Source organism: Wyeomyia smithii, chromosome 1 (genome assembly GCF_029784165.1).
Source record: "Wyeomyia smithii strain HCP4-BCI-WySm-NY-G18 chromosome 1, ASM2978416v1, whole genome shotgun sequence".
Taxonomy (NCBI): domain Eukaryota; kingdom Metazoa; phylum Arthropoda; class Insecta; order Diptera; family Culicidae; genus Wyeomyia; species Wyeomyia smithii.
The window spans coordinates 168,285,386-168,304,118 of record NC_073694.1 but is presented as its reverse complement, the minus strand read 5'-3'; the positions used below and the strand labels follow the sequence as shown (position 1 = coordinate 168,304,118).

Here is an 18,733-nt window from a genome sequence, read left to right as displayed (position 1 = left end):
ATTTATAACTCAATTTATGAATAATATGTTAACAGAAAACATGTAACGCACGTAAAAGCAACATCATCATCAGCAAGTACATACCGGGTATCCTACCAGTAAAATGGTTTATACACGTTTGCCAGTGTATGTACGGAAAATGTCACTAATCTTCATAGGCAAGCGCATAAACTATGTATGATGAAGATCAAAGGAAAAAAAATCACAATGATTGTATGCAAAGCCACGACCGCAAGGTTGACGTAGAACTACATAAGGTTGTTTGATACATTATTTGTATTGAAAATTTTTAAAATTCTGTGCAAATGAGAAATGAGGTTACCACTGAATTTCAATTTGCACATATAAATACGACTTTACTGATCAGGAAAAAAAAAAAACAAACACTTTGCGTTTCAACAATCAGAGTGTGCATGTGCATGGAAAGTAAGATAATTAATATTTGGTTATAGTGCAGAACGATAAAACATGAAATCTTCAATTTATTTGTTTGGTTGACTGTGCTTCACAGGATCATGAGCGACTTCGGCTGAAACAGGCTCTTATATAGGCCAAATAGCACATTTTAAATTACAAGGTTTATGATTCTGTCGACCGTGCTTGGGAAGCAATCATATTAACGACCAATCAGATCAATCGAATTTTGCGCTTCAACAAGGATTGATCATTTGCAATAATATAGTTGCTTGTCATAACTGAGGATTGACAGTTTTTTAAGGTTTGATTATGCGAAAACTTAATTCTCATGCAGATAATAAAAGATGTTCGGGTGCTATGCTGAATACTGAAGGAAAAGGTAATTCAGTACGTACTGAGACATGCAGAAGAAGTCAAATTTATAACTGTTCCAAACTTGAAGGTGTAAATTAATTTAAGAGAAAATATTAACTCTTCAATTAAGTATTTATTTCATCCTAAAAAAGACAATTTGCTGTTTATCTCAATATCGGATAAAATGCCGATCGCCTCTCTGCGTTATCACTGACAGTGCGAATAAGGTATCACTTGTGATAAACTAACACAGTGAAAAGCTGTGTTTAACACTCAAAACTAGACGGCTCATGTCTTTTGAACGCCAGCTTTCCAAAACGTTGGTGTGTTGTCAAAATGAGGCAACTTTTCATTGGATGCATTTACTAGTGCCCGCAATCGCATAGAGATAGCATTTCACTAGAGGAAGTGCTCCACTGCATCAGCTGGCCCGGCTACTATCAATGATGATATACCCGCTGCAATTGCTGCCGTTATCCGCTGCCACAGCTGTGGCCGCTATACGCTGTCATTGGTATCCGCTGCCACTGCGTCCGTGCTCCTGCATCAGCTGGTCCTGCTACTGTCGATGCTGATACCAGCTGCAACTGCTGCGCTATCCGTTACCATGCCACAGCTATGGCCGCTATCCAGGGAGGGTTGGTGTTGTCGCTGTCTAGAACTATTATGTGCGGCTTCGGTTGAAACAGGCTCTTATGTAGGCCAAATAGCACATTTCAAATTGCAAGGTCTATGATTCTGTCGACCGTGCTTGGGATGCAATCATTTAACGACCAATCAGAAGTCGAATTTTTCGTTTTAACAAGACTTGGCAATTTTCAATTTTCAATAGTATAATAGTTCGAATAATAAAATTACAACTTTCTGAACGAATAAACGAAGAAAATCCATCGAAAACTAACCGATTTATTGGCATTTGAACTTGGACATATTTTTCACTTTTTCCGGTTTTAGATGTTCATTTTACATCCTTATGTAGCCGAGTATGTAGCCGAACTTCCTGAGAGATGTAGTTCTACGTCAAAAAATCCGATATAACAATTTACACATGCGACCAGTGTTGCCACTAAGTTTTGAATAAAATCTGGTAAAACGAAAATAAAAAGTCTGGCAAAAATCTGTCACTCATTTTTGGATAAAACTCCTGGCAGAATTGAAAGTGATGAGCTTTTGTTTTGCTCTCGCCGGGTGTAGGTAGGTAAAGGCCAGGCACGGCCCATCTCGCAGTAATGACCTTTTTGCGAGACGACGCGGATGAAATCTGGCAAATATCTGGCTCATTTACAAATATCTGGCAGATTCTGAGGTTTATCTGTTTGTCTGGTGCGCAAACAGAAATCTGGCAAAATCCAGATATGGCATACTGGCAACGTTGCATGCGACATTGTCTTGCACTTTCAGTGCGGTGTAAGATAGGGCATCGAATATTTTTTACTGGGTATGAGCGTGGATATTAACATAAGAGTGGCCAAGTGGTTTCTTTCTCTTTTTCTTTGCGATGAAACATATCCCCGGTTGAACATTATTTTCCGCTGCCTCACGCAAAATCCAGTGCAACCAGAAAAAAATATTTATTTGCTATTTTTATTTTTATTTAACAAAAAAAAAATTTCATTTGGATTACAAACAACATATAAAACAATACAACCTAATTTCGTCTTTACTTATATCATCATACTTCTACTGTCAAACTTTTTTTCTTGTTTTTCTCCCTTTTCCGGACTTTATTCGAAACAAAATAAAAGAACACAATGACAAACACTCAATCCCTAATGTTAAATTAAGGGTAAGTTTGTTTGTGAAGAAAAGCTTGATTTCACGTTATAACGAACAACTAAATAAACAACATAATAATAAAAAGAGATACCTACACTGCATATTCCACTATCGCGTGAGATTTTCAAAATTGGAGTATGCTTTTCTGATTCGATAAGCTTCTGCATCCTTGGGAAATCGACAAAATTCAATGCCCAGACCGGAACCACAGTAGTTTTTACAACCAAACGCTTGGAACTTCATTCAAATTCTTTTTTGCTTTTGTTTACCGCAACCAGAACAAAATTATAAATTATTTGTTATTAGAAACGTCACATAATTTTGCTAATTTCATAATCTAATTCATGTTATGTGTACACGATAAACTTCATGTGAAAACCAGATGAAATTTGTTAGAACGCAGGAATACTTTTTATCTATCAACCTTATAGCTTTTATGTGAACACGCTTCATGTGCGTGGACAGATAATAGTTATTAGATTTTTAGATGTGAAAAAAATGTGTTTTTCGTCCGTGTATTCAAAATGGCGAATGTTGCAGATAGTTTGCTGGAAGATTTGGCGTTTTTCGAGGATTCCTTGGAGGTTAAACAACGTAAGTTTAGTAAAATTATGTAAATTAAAAAAAATTAAATCTATTTTTTTAGTGTGGATATCAACTGCATGAGCTCCTAACATTTTCGCTGGACAACTTCAAGAACAGTTTGGGGCGTTTGTGGCAAAGTTCCGTTGAATGGAGTTAAGTTTTATTTGTTATGTAAGTTTTATTTACATTTATGTTTATTTATTATTTGTAATTACCTCAAACATCAGTGAAATAAATGGACAAAATCAATCTCTTATATTTCATCTCTTAATTTCGAAAAAATGCAACACTTCGAATTACCAGACCGATCATTATATGCACAAGCATATGAAGTATATTAAATAAAACCAATAATTCTCATTGCAGTAAAACACATACAAGACATGTGATTATTCCAATGAACATAACTGAAACCGTAATGAGAGTTTCTAAGTGACATGCACATAAATGCTATTGGAAAATCTACATGGAAAAAAACTATATAAGTTTTCCAATAACTTTTACATGATTACTTGGTTCAGTGCACACATGCGTGCTGTTAAAATCAGCCAATCACGTTTGGAGCAAAAAACCTGGAGCAAGCCAGGGTATCATCTTGGCCACTTTTCTCTTAGATTAACACATAATAAAATCGAAACAATTGGTAGTAAGATAAGCACATACTAGTGCTTATCTTACTGAATCCATTGAAATTGTTGCATATTCGAGTGCCTCTAGAACCTCCGGCAAACACTCATACCAAACACACTAGTTTCAGCAAAAAAAAAAAAAAACTGCCGACGATAACCGTGCTGCCAGCCATCTAAGTGTTCAATAAGTAAAAAACTAGTCAAAACAAGGGCAGTGTTACAATTCCGCATAAAACTATGTAGGATTAGTGCACGAACTATGAATGTATATTCCTATTTTTATCAAAATTATTCCTAGAGTTTCCTTCTGGTTTTGCATCGTATCAGGAAGACGGACCACGTGAGGTATATGTTCCAATATTGGTATCAACACCAATATTGATCTCATCACTCTTATTTACCGAATTTAACGACAAATTAACCTTAATTTTTGCTTCGAACTGTGGTGAAATTCGACGGTCGATTCGACATGTAGCACCGGTGAGATGAACATAGGTATTGGGACGAATGTCGGAACATATATCCTGCTTAGTCACCAAAATGTCTCTTTTGTGGAATGAAGAAAAAAATGTCAATGCTACTGAAGCATTTACTGGGCAATATTGTACGACACAGCGCAAAACTGTGATATGGTCGCCTTAGAAAGATGCTGTTACTCTTCTCATGGAGGTTTGAAGCATACTTACAGTAAATCTCCGGCACCAAACCGATAGCCAACGGATGTCCCGTAGTCGTTTACCCATCGGCAATTTCAGGATTATATCTGAGTTCTCGTGCTTTCCCAAAACCGGTGGATCTCTGAAAAGCGGGCAACGAAAAAGAAAAAATCGGTTATTAATATTACACACCGTAGCACAGCGGGAAATCATAGGCCATCGACCGAAAATCAAAACCTTAAATTTTCTGTCAGTTTTCATTTTCCAATAATTGTGTAGTGTCAGAATTTTTAGTAATGGGTATGAATTTGCGTTTTTCGTACATGTCAAAACGTCTTTTATACGATGACCTGCATTTTCTGCATTTACTGTTGGCTTTATTCTTGTCTTCCTCGTTTTAATTTTCCTCTGTCAAGGCTTTGTGAATTTTATTTGTCAACGAGCTTTTTTTTATCTTTATCTTTTAGCAGAATTATCAAAATAAAAAAAAAAACTGAATCTAACAATTTGTCAATTATACTTTCTTTGACTTTTTTTCATGCTGAACGCGCTAAAATAAAAGTTATTAAAATTTTAAATAATATAAAAATAAAAAAAAAAACAACTATTCCAATGCACACATCATAGTTCGAACACAATTAGAGATACAATTGATCGCCCATTCAAAGCATTCATCAGTGTCTCAAAATTATATCAGAATGATGTATTTCTTTCAATATAAAGACAATTTTTTGCTACGCCAGCAATCGTATGGAGTCTTCCCACTGCCGGCATTGGAGATGCTATAGGCACGTTTTTACATGAGGAAAGTCTAATCAAATATTGAAGATTAATTCCTTTATGCTCTCTTTCCATACGGTTGGTACTTTTTATTTTGCTATTTCAAAGCAGTCTCCTCAAGACGTTTCCGTTTTTTTTTCAATTCCGTAGATTAAACAGATTTAGCTGAGTGGGGAGAAAGTACGTATCAGTCAGTTTATTGCATTAGACAAATTCGATATACTGCCTTATATTGTAAATCAATGATGATGACTTGTTGAGACAAACCGGAAGGTATAAATAAGGAGGAGGGCCGACAAAATCGGCTTAACATTTTACTAAACCAGTAAAAATGTGATGATCGTTCCGTGCATCTCATGACCGTTACGGTACATGTTACCGACTTTTCTTTCAAGAACATCGAACATAATCCACCTGAACGTTGAATACAATTAATCCAACTACAACAGTTTGGATCTTGGTTCGGCTGCGATGGGACAGACGGGATGGAAAGACGACACCATTCGTAGAGTAGCGCATTTAAAAACAGTAAGCAAAATTTAATGTTCGTCATTTGCCTTTTAAGCGCATCTCCAATGCCGGCAGTGTTTTTCCCCTGGGGATTGACGGTGGAAGCAAGGGTAGGCGAGATTTTCCCTTGTTGTGATTTGAAGCCTTTACTGTTATATGGCTCACGGTCTATTTTCCGACTTTTTCACATTATCCCGTACCCGACGACGACAACGACGACGTACGGATAGTTACCTTCGTCGCTGCATTAGGTGCAAGTGAAGTAGAAGGAAGTACGTTAGAGAGAGAAAATTCAGAATTGTTTCACCTAGTGGTGTGATTGAAGGTTTCTTATTTTAATCAATTTAATTTTTTCAAAATGACAAAGTTAACATTCTCTTGATTATGTCATTTTATAAGTTATTTTACTTGGGCATGGTTTGAACTACGACATAGAATAACACTGGTCGATAAAAGTGACGAAAAAAGTTGCCCTAAAGCTCACACAAGTTGCTCTAAAAATTCCCTAGGTAAATGCAGAAGCGCATCAAAAGGCCGCAGAGTAATTTCTCGCCGAGTTTGTCGCTTCTACGTTGGCTTACAGGAAAACTCATTGAAGTCTCTAGAAAAGTTAGCTTCTCTGGGGGCACCAAAAATTACAAGATTGGTTAAAAAGCTATAATTTTTCATTTTTTTCCAGTTTGAGCTTTAGCTAGGGTAAATCCTGTGTTTACCAGTGTAATCGAAAATCAGTTTGCAAATTGAGGAGCGAATATATCACAAAATATTCGTAAACATCAAATCCTCTAAATGTGATACTCCAAAACCTCGTTTTGGAGTATAAGGTGTTCAATAAAAAAGGAGATTGATTTGAATACCTTTCTGTACAAGAAGTGAAGAGTGTAAAATTAAACGTTCGTTTCTATTCACTCGGGTGCTGTCAGTTCGATCAAAGATGGCGTCGGATCAACAAGAACTCTGCGAGCGCGTCGCATATCATTAACGCGTTAAAGTCAAGAAAAAAAGTTCACAGTAGATCTCTTTCGGGACCAAAATGTACCCAATAGCATCCCGGAATGTCGAGCGGAAAATCGGTAGTGATCGTTCGACGAGGATCATTACGAAAAATAAGAAGGAATTTCTGAAAAAGCTTTACAACAACAAGGACAGTATTTCGGAAAATTCTGGTTTTGGTGGAGAATCAGGAGCAGCGCTGCAATCTTTCACCGTCATGAAAGGATTTTCAGTTGAAATAGAAATTTTTGAATTTCAATTTTCAACGAACGAGCTGAGAATGAAAGTGACTTTTAGCTCCAATCAGTTGACAGTGACAGTAGCATTTCTGTTCACACACGCTGTGTTGCTTTAGCGATGTTTATGCGGTTGAGAATGTAGATGCTTTTATATTTTATCGATTGCAATGCAATGCAATGCAATGAATTGGCTAAAATTAAATAATTTCGATATTAGATCAGACATCTCGTTTCTTTCAATAACCGCACTTTTATTAAAAATTGACACCGCTCACGCTAAAGGGCGTTTTAACTTGAGACAGTGAATATGCGGTTTTTGTCGTTTACGTTTGCAGTGTCGAAAATTTGCAGCACTGCAGGAGGAAACACAAGGAACGAAACCCGACCAATTGGCCCCAGTACCGTCCAATCGAGGATTTTTTCGACTCCCTCAGTGCTCTGGTGTACAGAAATATTCGGTGGGCCACGGACATCAAGCAGCTGACCACGAGGATCCAGAATTACACCTTAGTGAGAGCATCTCCACTAAGTTGCGCCCAACGACTGACCACGGTCCCTTTGCTTCACTGACTTTGTTTTGAAGAACAACGTTTTTAATGAAAATTATTGCTTGAACAAATTAAAATAATTTGGAATTAGCTACCTAATTAATTCAGAAAACTATAGGCTTCAAAAAGCATGTTTCGTAAATTTTAAGTTTACTTTAAGTTCATTTTTTGATATGTTGATTTTTCGGGTTTTTTAAGTATAATAACAAGATCAAAGCTGATTTAGGACATTTTTATGCATCAAATTTAAAGGGCGCAGATTCTGATTTCTCTCGCATCTCGTGTCACCTCATACACTCCGATCATTTTCTATAGCTGCACCACAATTTAACGCACCTCATAATTTTTACAAATAAATCGAAATTAAGTAACATTGCAAAATTCATCTCGTTCATGTGTTTAAAGCATATGTCAAAAAAGCATGTCAACATTTTGCGTCCATTTTTTTCAATCGTTAGTTATAATGAACTATTTAATTAGGCAGACAAAATGCCGAGAAAAAGTGTTTTGGGTTAGAAAGATAAGGGGTTGATAGAAGCCTATAAACAGAAAGGTGTTCCTATTTAGGCAATCGGATGTGGACGCACAAGATCAGATTTTTTTTAAATTCAAATCGAAGATCAAATTCACTTGTTTGTCAGTTTGTAGAGGTACAAGTTTTCTATACCAGCCCCAGAATAATGCGTTCTCAAATGATATTTTACTAAATTTCAACTATTTCTATTTTTGTTTTACAACTTTGGGTAATCTTTTCCGGTAAAAAAGGTTTTATTCAGACGACTTCGATGAATTCACAGGTTACTGGCGAGAAATACGGAAAAAAACGGAGCACTGCACCTCTCGTGATTTCGGAAGAGGTTTTCTGATGGTTCGAATTCAATATTGTTCATCATGCAAGCTTAATTATGCGGCAGGAAAAATGCGAATCGGTGGTTCAACCGTTACTATTGGGTTAATTTGTGTATCTATTGACTTGTTTTGTTGAACAGTGTATTTGTTTGCATTTACTTTTAGGTGCTGCAACAGAACATTGATATCGGTCTATTGCATAAAAGTGGAAATGTAGGCCAAATAAGTAATTACGAGTTTACTGTTCGCACAAAAAACGGAAGATATTGCCGAGACCGTTGGATATCCTTGGCCACTGTTTATCACATCAAAAAATCTCTACAGAATGGCCCTAGTAGCGAAAGCCGGAAAGGATCAAATCGGTCTGTGCAAAGATTGCTTGCAACCCAGTACGTCCTAAAAGAAAAATTGCCAAGGATGCCATCACTTCTGAGAAATTCATGCGAAGAATCATCAAAGAAGACTTGCACAAATCTTGCAGAGCTAGGGTGAAATACCACTTTATCAGCCCCCAACAAACAATTTTGTTGATTTATAGCTTGATAACCTCCTATTAAGCGGATTTCGGCTGAATTGAAGCTTAATCCGGCTTTCCACGAGCGGTAATGGCGGACAGTGCACGCAGGCCCGTAGGTACCGGGGGGGCTAGGGGGGGCTTATCCCCCCCACGCGTTTGTATTGCCCCACCACGCAATTTTCTCATGTATGTGATTGATACTAGGTGAAAAAATCCAAAAGAAAAATCTGAATTATTAGGAATAAACATTATTGAATAGTCACCAGCTTTTTTAATGTTAACGGTATCAGTCAATTTTTTGGTCGAGCAAATATGCCAAAAAGGATAAGTTCTTCAATCTTTTGGTGAGCCAGTATCCTCACTTCCTGCAATATGATCATGTGATTCATGTTCATGTTCAGCTCAATTTGTTTTGGCCAGACTTTTCCACATCTCGGAAACATAACCCAGACCGTTACCTAGCCCGAACAACTCGGTTCCGGTTCGGTCCGAAATAAAATCAGACTATAAAAATTGTAGTCTGACCGAACTTTGAACTAGGCATTCCACACTCTACCTGGTCTGATGGTAAACACTGATCAAACAAAGTCTATCGTAAAATTTAGAATTTGGGCTGACGGTTGAATCGCTCCATTCTCTCAGTATTTCTTTGCGAATAGATTCTCTCAGTATCGTTGGTTGATATCGGTCGGCGACTCTCGAAGCTTGATTTATTTGAATTTCGTTTAACGATAGGGGTCAAAAGTTTCGTCTTCTCGAAAAAAATCATCCAAAAAATTTTTTTTCCGATAAGGTACACCAGATTTCGACGTTTCATGCATCTTTTAGACATTTGGCATAAAAAAATTCGATATCGACGATATCATGAACTTTTATCAGTGCATTTCATTAGTCAGAAAGTTGAAACATTGATCGCTTTGAGGGACGTGTTCCCAAAAGCCGATTTAGCTGAAATTTTGCATGGGGACTTTTGAACCCTACCGCTAAACGATATTCGACCTAAACTAGCTAAACCTGCGTAAATAGTTGGTCCCCTGAAACTCAATTACACAATGTAAACGTGCTCATTCAAGTTAGCAATTGTAGATTTTTTTTTTCTTTAATAAGGAGGTTTTTAACCACAAGCTGGCTCGCCACTTTAAGACAGAAATTATAAAGTTTATATTCCTGCTTTATTTCCGGGAAATTCCGGGAATATAAACCTGGAAAACCGGATTTTCGGGAATAGGAAAATTAATTATTATGGGACACCCCTAACGCTTATTTGAAAATAAATGAGCTTCTGAATTTTTAGGTGCTAAAACAATCGAAATGGGACGAAAACTGCAAACGGTATAAGAATTTTAATTTGTGAGTACCCGAGAACTCCGTTGGACGCGTAAAGATCCTTTTTTTGTCGAGCACATAACGGTTTTAAACTGCTTACTCCACAAAAAATAACGTTTTATTAAATAAAAATTCTCTGCCCCCCCACGCGAAACGGAGTAGCTACGGCTCTGAGTGCACGCAGCCCATTTTGACGTTTCCTGTAGGTCAGAGAATTTTCAATCGCAGTAACGGAGTGAAAAACATAAAAATTTAGAAACGTAGCGTAGCAACTTTAATAAACAGTTCTGTTTCAGTATTTTGATTCGCGCATGCGCACGACGATCTTTAAATAACAAAACGCCCATTGTTTGTTGAAGTTGCTATGCTACTTTACGACATTGTTATATTTTCTACTCCGTTACTGTGATTGAAAATACTCTGACCTACAGGAAACGTCAAAAAGGGGCTGCGTGCACTGTCCGCCATTACCGTTCATGGAAAGCTGGATAAGCTGTTACACAACAAAATTGTCTGTTGGGAGGAGCGGATAAAAGAACTACAAGTGATTCGTTCTAACAAATTGCTTTCTTTGCTGAAAAAGGAAAAAAAATCATTTCCTCCGACAAAAAGTTGGTCAGCATCGAACCAACAGTTGCACAGACCGGTTCATTTCACCGGAGAAAGTTGAGAATGTTCCTGAGAAAGTAAAGTTTAAATTTTTCAACCAAACATCCGGCTGGTGTAATAATGTTGGGCTTGGTAGCGTCCGCCTATTTTTATCAATACTGGGGTTGAAATCAATACCGAAGTGTATATTGGTATTTTGAAGAACTGAGTGCCTCAAGTAACACACAAAACATGTTAGAAAATAAGTTACAACGATAAAAGTCATATAAATGTACAAAACTTATTATATTGTGTTTGAAAAGGTTTTCATCAGTAATACAACCGCGTTTCGAAACCAAGCTTGTTTTTTTCTGGTTTTGGAGATATTTTTGATAACATGAGTTCAACAATAACAATCCGGCTTTCCACTAGCGGTAATGGCGGATGGAATTGACATTTAATGTAGGTTGTCAAACTATAGTTCATTGGATACACTAAGGTAGCTTTTTACGCGGGATTTTTTACACGGCTTTTTTACGCAGATTCCTAAATTTACGCGGTATTTTTTGCGCGGATTCCAGTTTCTCTTCACTCGGATTGCAGAATTAATGCGGGTTTTTTTCACGCGAATTCCGGTATTTACGCGTTTTTTTCACAAGGATTCCGGAATTTACGCGGTTTTTTTTACGAGGATTCCGGAATTTACGCGGTTTTTTTACGCGGCATGTATCCCCCGCGTAAAAAGTGACTTTAGTGTATTTCCATTGAGCTCAGGGCCGACGTCACATTATTTTCCCGTGTGGGTAGTAAGAAATAGGGAAGGTTCATGGGTGACACATGGGTGGGTAGCTTCCTTCGTGGAAGAAGTAAAATACGAAGTGCCCTGCCAGTTGTTGCCATCCAGGTTGAGATAGTCTCGCCGTCCATCACCATCGCCACGTTGCGATTCGCTGGGAAAATCGACTTGATCATCTTATTCAGCCGCTGTCGTTGGGTCATTGCCTGCAGCTTCGAGAAAAGTGGATGGGACTGCCGCTGTTTGTCCATGTTCGCTAGGTACTATTTTACTGTTTGGCCGGTTGCATCGACCTCCCGGCCAAGCGCATGCAGCGATGTAGCCACTTTTCCCTCGGTCTTACTCTTCGGCATCCTTTAGAGCTTCTCGTTGTTCGCAGGATCGTCGGCAGTCCGGAGCCGGACTTCCTGTCGATGCTGTGATTGCTGTCGAATAGTGCTATGTTGTAGATGCCGGAACGGGTGTATCCGGCGTCCACAAAGTGCCGTACGATGTCCGTATAGGACGCGACAGGGCACCGTTCATTGAACGCGCAAACTTCTGAACGAAGTAGCTTCACTGCTTCCGCCATCACGTTAAGAGTTCGAGCCAATTTCCGTCTGCTGACTCATGGGTTACTATGGTTTATGCTGCATGAGAAATTTCGTTAGTGCGTGTAAAGGTGAAACCACGAAAACAAAATTTTCAACATGGTTTTATCCGGTAATTCCGTGTGGGTAAGTACCCACATGGATTTTTGGTACTGCTACCCATACCATTCACATCAACCGCCGGCCCTGATTGAACCAGTACTAGTTGGATGGATTTGACATATAATAACCGAAGTTCAATGGAAAAATCCATTGAACTAGTAGTATGGCAAATCCATCTAACTAGTTTCAGTTCAATGGAAATATCTAATGAACCAGCAGTTTGACAACCTACATCAAATGTCAGATCCATCCGCCATCACCGCTAGATATCCTCACTATGTCTTTTCGTATAATATTACGTCATCTAAACACAACACTGCGTATCTTTAAAGTGCTTTTTCTTAGGACAAAGATCGTAGCATGCAACAGCCAACGTAAAATTACTTGATCAAAATAATATTTAAATTACTTGAGCGATTTCTATATTTATTCGAAGCGAGTAAAAATGCGCCGTCACAAGATAAACAAAACGCTTGCAGTGTAAACAATATCACTCCAATTTTTGTTATCGTACATCTAACGATGTTTTCTAGTTTTGATGTTATGTCCAGATAACGTTGAACTATGCGAAAACAATTTTAATATTCAAGCGAAAGAAATAACTCATTTTGAATGGTTGAATATTATTTTTCACCATAAATTTTTAACCAAATAAAACTGCCACTGGTAAAAACGATTGTCGATCTAGTTGCACTGCGCATAACAACACATTTGCGCATGCGCTGGTTAATAGTTGTCTTGTCCTAGCAACAGATTTGCGCTTTGCCGTATTAGTGCTCGAGATGCATTTTGCCACTTCATTCTACCAAGTTGGCTTGTTTTCATGCAGTTATGAAATACTTTATATAGTATCGATTCTTATTCTAGTAGCCTCCAATTTTTACGCTTTTCTGGTGATAGAGATAGAGATGTCATGTAACGTAAACTATTCTATAACAACGAGTGTTTCTTGGGTGCTTACATGGGTGAAGGCCAACTTCTCTGAGGATCAACGCAGTAATGACTACATTTTGTTCAGGCCATTCGTCTGAACCAATCGTCGTTCAAACACTTCTCAACACCTTCAAGTGCGACAGGGCAGACGCAGTCAGTTATGTTCACCACTACTAATGCGTGAAAATGGCATTTTAGGTTCAAGCTTCCTGCTTAACGAATCAGTTTCTTCAGTTGTTTCGTTATGCCTTTCTGTTGCTCCTCTCGACATGTCATACGCAAATCATAATCTTTAGAGTTTTCGTAATGCAAACGAAAAACGAGCAAATTTATTCATTACTCCTGCAAATGTGGTGGTGTTCTTTCGTTGATGTGTAGTTTTCATTCAAGCTTTTTCAACCCCTGTGTTTAATCGTAAACTTGTTGGTTAAATTTCCCGCTTACTGTTGGTTGAATTCCTAATTAAATTTTTGAATATTTGTTATGTTTGTTTCCGATGCTTTTTCCACCTTGATTCGAAGAGGGAATTACCTTAGCTTTTTAAGCTGTTTCGAAAGTATTTAACTGACATCATGGAAAACTTCTCACAAACCAGTTTTCACACGGATTTCGGAATTTGCATTGTTTTATACTCATTTTTCAACGTATAAAGCGACTTAAATTATTTCATTGAAAATTTATCGACACTTACATTCGATAAACTTCGAAGTTTTTAAACCTTTTTTTTGTTATAAAATGTGATTGTGATAGGTATGTGATTTAAAAACCAAAACCCCTAATTTCAATTTTTTTTCTCAATATGTTTGAGGTTCTTGCAAAGCAGGCACAGTGTGTGTAATTTTTGAAATGCAAAAATGAGTAAAACTGGAGAATGTGTCTTAGGCCTTAAAAAAAATCCTCTTCCAGACGGGACTTGAATCCGCAATCTCTCTGTCTCCGGTATGTTGTTTCATCTAGTTAAATTACTGGGAAGATATAATCTTCGAAGTCACCCTCCAATGCACCCGTTCCATAACGCACCACATTTGAACACACTTCATTGCGAGAGTTATTTTTGTGATTGAGAAAGAATACCTTCTCACGCGCAGAGATAGCAGCGACTGACTGTTATATATGCCTACGCGATCGAGATCATGTTAGAATATCCAGTGGAAGAAGAGTTAAAAGATTTTTTTACTCACGGAATCGAACAGAAAAAAGCCTGTTTTCTTTCAGTTAGAAGTAAATTCTAGTAGCAATTTATTGAAAAGATTGATAAAGGAAATTTTGGCCTTAAGGGTGTTACAGAAAAACGTGCTCTTGTACTGAGTGTTTAACCCGATTTAGCGTTTGGTATTGTTTGTAATCATACGGTTCAATATTTTTTGTACAAATATTACAATGTGATTAAAACTTAGTTGCTATTAGAAAAAAAAAATTATTTTATGCCTTTTTCGTAGGTTTTTAAACGTGTTTTATGGCGGTCCAGCACCTAGGGACTATCTTTTCCCCGCCCTGCATAATGCTAGCCAAGACGACCTGCCGGATTGTGTGTCCTTTCTGAGCGAAAAAGCAAAACATAAAAAAAACCCGCACGGTAGAATATGCTTTTTAGACAATTGGTTTCTACCCCTTTTTCGTTACTGCTGCCGCCGCGAAGAATTCTCTTTTTTTCGCTCCATTATTGTTTATTCATGGGCATTTTAGTGGGTATTTGATGGTATGTGCAAGGCCTCGAATTGTGGGTTACGGCTTTAGCCTAGAGGGAATGCAGCAGCTCTGCACCTCACAGGCGCGTCCCGTGTCGTGCCTAGAGAAGGCAACCCAAAGCATACGGTGGCAAACTTTAATGTGGCCTGATTTGGTGTTGGACTTTTCACTTTCCATCATGTTTGTTGCCCAATATTAGCAGTGCAAAAACAATAACGAATTGGTGTATTTTGCTCACGATAATTACTCGTAAAATATACATCTTTTACATATCCGACCATTACAAAATTACTATTCATGGTATTCAAGGCACATTAAGTCACTCTTAGCCGAGAGATACTTTACTATTTTTACTCCGACATTATTAGCCTTCTTAGAACACATCGTTTTTGTGTTCGTTAGCAGACTCACATCTAATCGATCATTATTTAATGAAGTGTAATCTCCCAGATAGATGTGCCGGCTTCGTTCCGCTTTGTTCGTTCCGCTTGTTTTCCTACGCAGATTACCAAGGGAAGTTAGTCAGGACCTCGATTCGCTGGTACAAAAAGCCGATAAAAAGATAACTGTAATATTTTTCCATCGAAACGAGTCATCGATATACCAGGGCGAAATAATACTGCATAAAAAAATTTAAAACATTTGTGTAGAGCTTGATATAGAATAACAAGAAAGAATTCGAAACATCCTAAGCTACTACCAGGATCAAACCACAAACAACAACTCCCCTACAGAATCGCTGATGGCAAAACCAAAACAATTCCCCGGAAAACCGCCTCGAAAAACCAGGATACCAAAGCCGGGCGGGGGGAAAATCCGGGGGTTGACGCGAGAACGTTACATTCTGCCACGAATCACAGATTTTCTTAACTGCACGCTTCGGACTGTCCAAACAGCAGAGAATGGAATCGTGAAATGTGAGCCCGGCTGCTTTCAGCAGAGATTATAGGGATAACATTGCCGCGCCAGGGGTTTCCATTCGTCCCTCGGCCCCGCTCGCGTATGCTCGGTTCCATCAAAGCGAAAAACCCTTCATTCGATTTGGTGCTTTGCTTGGATTTTTGTTTGGGTGCACACAGCATTATCATCTATATCTGGTGAAAGGAGATTCGCATGTGGTGTGGCCCCTGCCTCCGGGAGAGTTTATTTTCCTTCACGCTACTTTACGGTAATACTCGACAATCTGTTCATTATATTGCTTTTCGAATCCGGCTGAGAGGGTTTTTTTGGTAGGTAATATGGATCAAACGGTAGCAAGTCAGTGTTGCGAAGATTCCGAGCTATTATTTTAATGATTGATTCGAGATATATTTGAACAAGATTGGTGCCTTTAGGTTCGAGGTACGTCGGAGATCTATTAAAAATTCCTAATTTTCTGAAAAATTCACGAAGATTCGAGTTCATTATATCCGATTCATTATACCTGAGCAATTCTCGCTGAAACTAGGCCACTAGGTGCACAAGGTCTTTCAAATTTGGTATAAATGCACATAGTTATTAGAAATAAAGAAAAAATGATAATGCCATTTTTGTTTGATCGAATTTGTTGACCCCTTGGTCACCAAGGGGAGAAACAGTTTTCAAAAAAGTTGAAATTTTAGCAATTCTTGATGTATTATTTGAGCTATATCTCTAGAATTCGTAATGTAAAGTACTACAAGTAGTACTTTTCTGTAAAGAGGAATGATAGGGCTTTCATTTGAAGTGATCAGAATTCAGGCCGCCATCTTGAATTTGGCCGCCATCTTTGATTATATCAAAAAAATACAATTTTGACCGTGTTCGCAACTAGAATGAAGATGCAAGAAAAAAATTTGGTGAGCATCAGTGTTAACCCATCAATTAAAGCTATTTTCCAAGCTGAGTTTTAAAATATTCATCGTACATCGCGCGATCAACGTAGTAACCTGTCTACTGAGACCAAGTGGATGCACATGTCATGTCCATTTATGTCCATATATCATAATCGATTGATGCTACAACTAGTATGCCACTACTGTTTTTTTAAGTTTAGTGAGAATAATGAGTACAACACTAGCATGTGTGATACTAACAAAGCGATAGGTTTTTTATTACTGAGCAGCTCCACAAAAAATGTCCAAGTTTTAATATTTCATTTGAATTGTCATTTTTAATTTGACTGAAACTTTGCATAGACTTTTCTATAGGTAAAAAATGTCATTTTATGCTATTGGTTTAATTTTTTGGAGCACGACTCATTTTTGAGAAGCTAATGAAAATGCTATTTTGGGAAGGTATTTATAATTACAAATATTTTTAGGGCCATAACGGTTTGTTTGATCGGTATGACGTCTTCGATAAAGTTGTAGATAATACTTCCATTTACTAAATTGTTATATCTCAAGATTGGCTCATATTACCACGGGGTGGTAAGTGCTTCTTACGTGAAATTTTCTGAGAAATACGATGAAACCATCAAATTTAAAATAAAATTAGCTGCATTAGCCGAAAAATGCAAATTTAATTTCAAAATACAAATTTATCTGGCAACACTTCTGGTCAAAAACAATATTTTTTCTGGATTCCTTGGTTTATTTTCTTCAAAACTCAGCTATCACTATTTTTCGCGTGTCCTACGTCCATAAATTATAAAATAAAATAATTACGAAGTTTACAACTTTTTTCGTAAAAATGTTATATCTCGAGATTGGCTCATATTACCACAGGATGATAGTTGTTTCTTATGTGAAATTTTCCAAGAAACACGATGAAATTATCAAATTTGAAATAAAAATGGCTGCATTTGCCGAAAAATGAAAATTTAGTTTTCAAAAACAAAAATAATTTATCTGGCAGCACTTCCGGTCAAAACTTATATTTTTTCTGGATTCCTTGGAATGACCCATATGATTTAAATCCTTAATTTCGAAAATCAAAAATCCCAAAAAATTTAAAATTAATTACATAAAGTCTCTTTTCATGCGATGTTGAAAAACGGCGTAAATAACGAAATCCGCGCAAATTCCGAAGCCCGTGTAGAAATGGAACGCGTGAATTCAGTAGTCTGCGTAAAATACTACAAGGTATACAGCCCTAGGGTTGTATGAAATGGAGACGTGGGACTAAAAACTGTAATTAGGGGATTCTTTTTTAGAAAATATAAAGAGTTTGCAGCCAGAATCTATGAGTTTGCTCAGCGACTATACGTATTTTTATTTTCAGCCTCCCCTGGAAATCCATTTTTGAAATATATTCAACAACACTCGAAAAAATATCGTTTATATCTGACGATATTATGCCTGTAGTATTTTTTTATTGCAAACAACATGTATTTGACAAGGCACAAGCATATCGTGCTTGTTGAAGAAGCACCAGGAATATCTCGTAATGCGTCAAAGTCAGAATTAACTCTATATCCTCAAAAACCAAATCCAATAAGGGGCCATCCACAAACCACGTGGACAGATTTTTTACCGATTTTGACCCCCCCTCCCCCTCCGTGGACAACTGCCCATATAAATTCTAAAAAAATTGTATGGACCGTGGACATTAGCCAACCCCCCCCCCCCCAAAACTGTCCACGTGGTATGTGGATGGCCCCTAATACTTACGTTATCATAATGATTAAATCAAATCTATTATATGGATCTTACTTTCAAAATAATATGGAAGCCTTTACAAATGTTCATTAATTGGCAAACATAAGAAGACATTTTAAATAAAATTATTAACAAGTTCCAGCAAAAAATCGTAGAAATCCACAATAACATTTTTGTTTTTTGCTTGACAATTTTTTTCATTTGCCTACATCTACATTCGCTGTATTACGAAGACAGCTAATATACGTTTATTATGGTAAAGCTTAGAATAATATTATAGCATCTAACAATTTTAA

The 18,733-nt window shown here is 37.4% G+C and overlaps 1 protein-coding gene across 2 annotated transcripts in view; it reads right to left on the bottom strand.

The window, feature by feature from the left end:
• LOC129718675 (protein Skeletor, isoforms B/C) overlaps positions 1-18,733 on the bottom strand; it is a 129,636-nt gene that overhangs the window by 25,830 nt on the left and 85,073 nt on the right. For both annotated transcript variants that reach the window (XM_055669687.1, XM_055669688.1), the window contains exon 4: positions 4,448-4,559. In XM_055669687.1, coding sequence (XP_055525662.1) covers positions 4,448-4,559 — 112 coding nt within the window. The remainder of the gene's footprint in view (positions 1-4,447; positions 4,560-18,733) is intronic.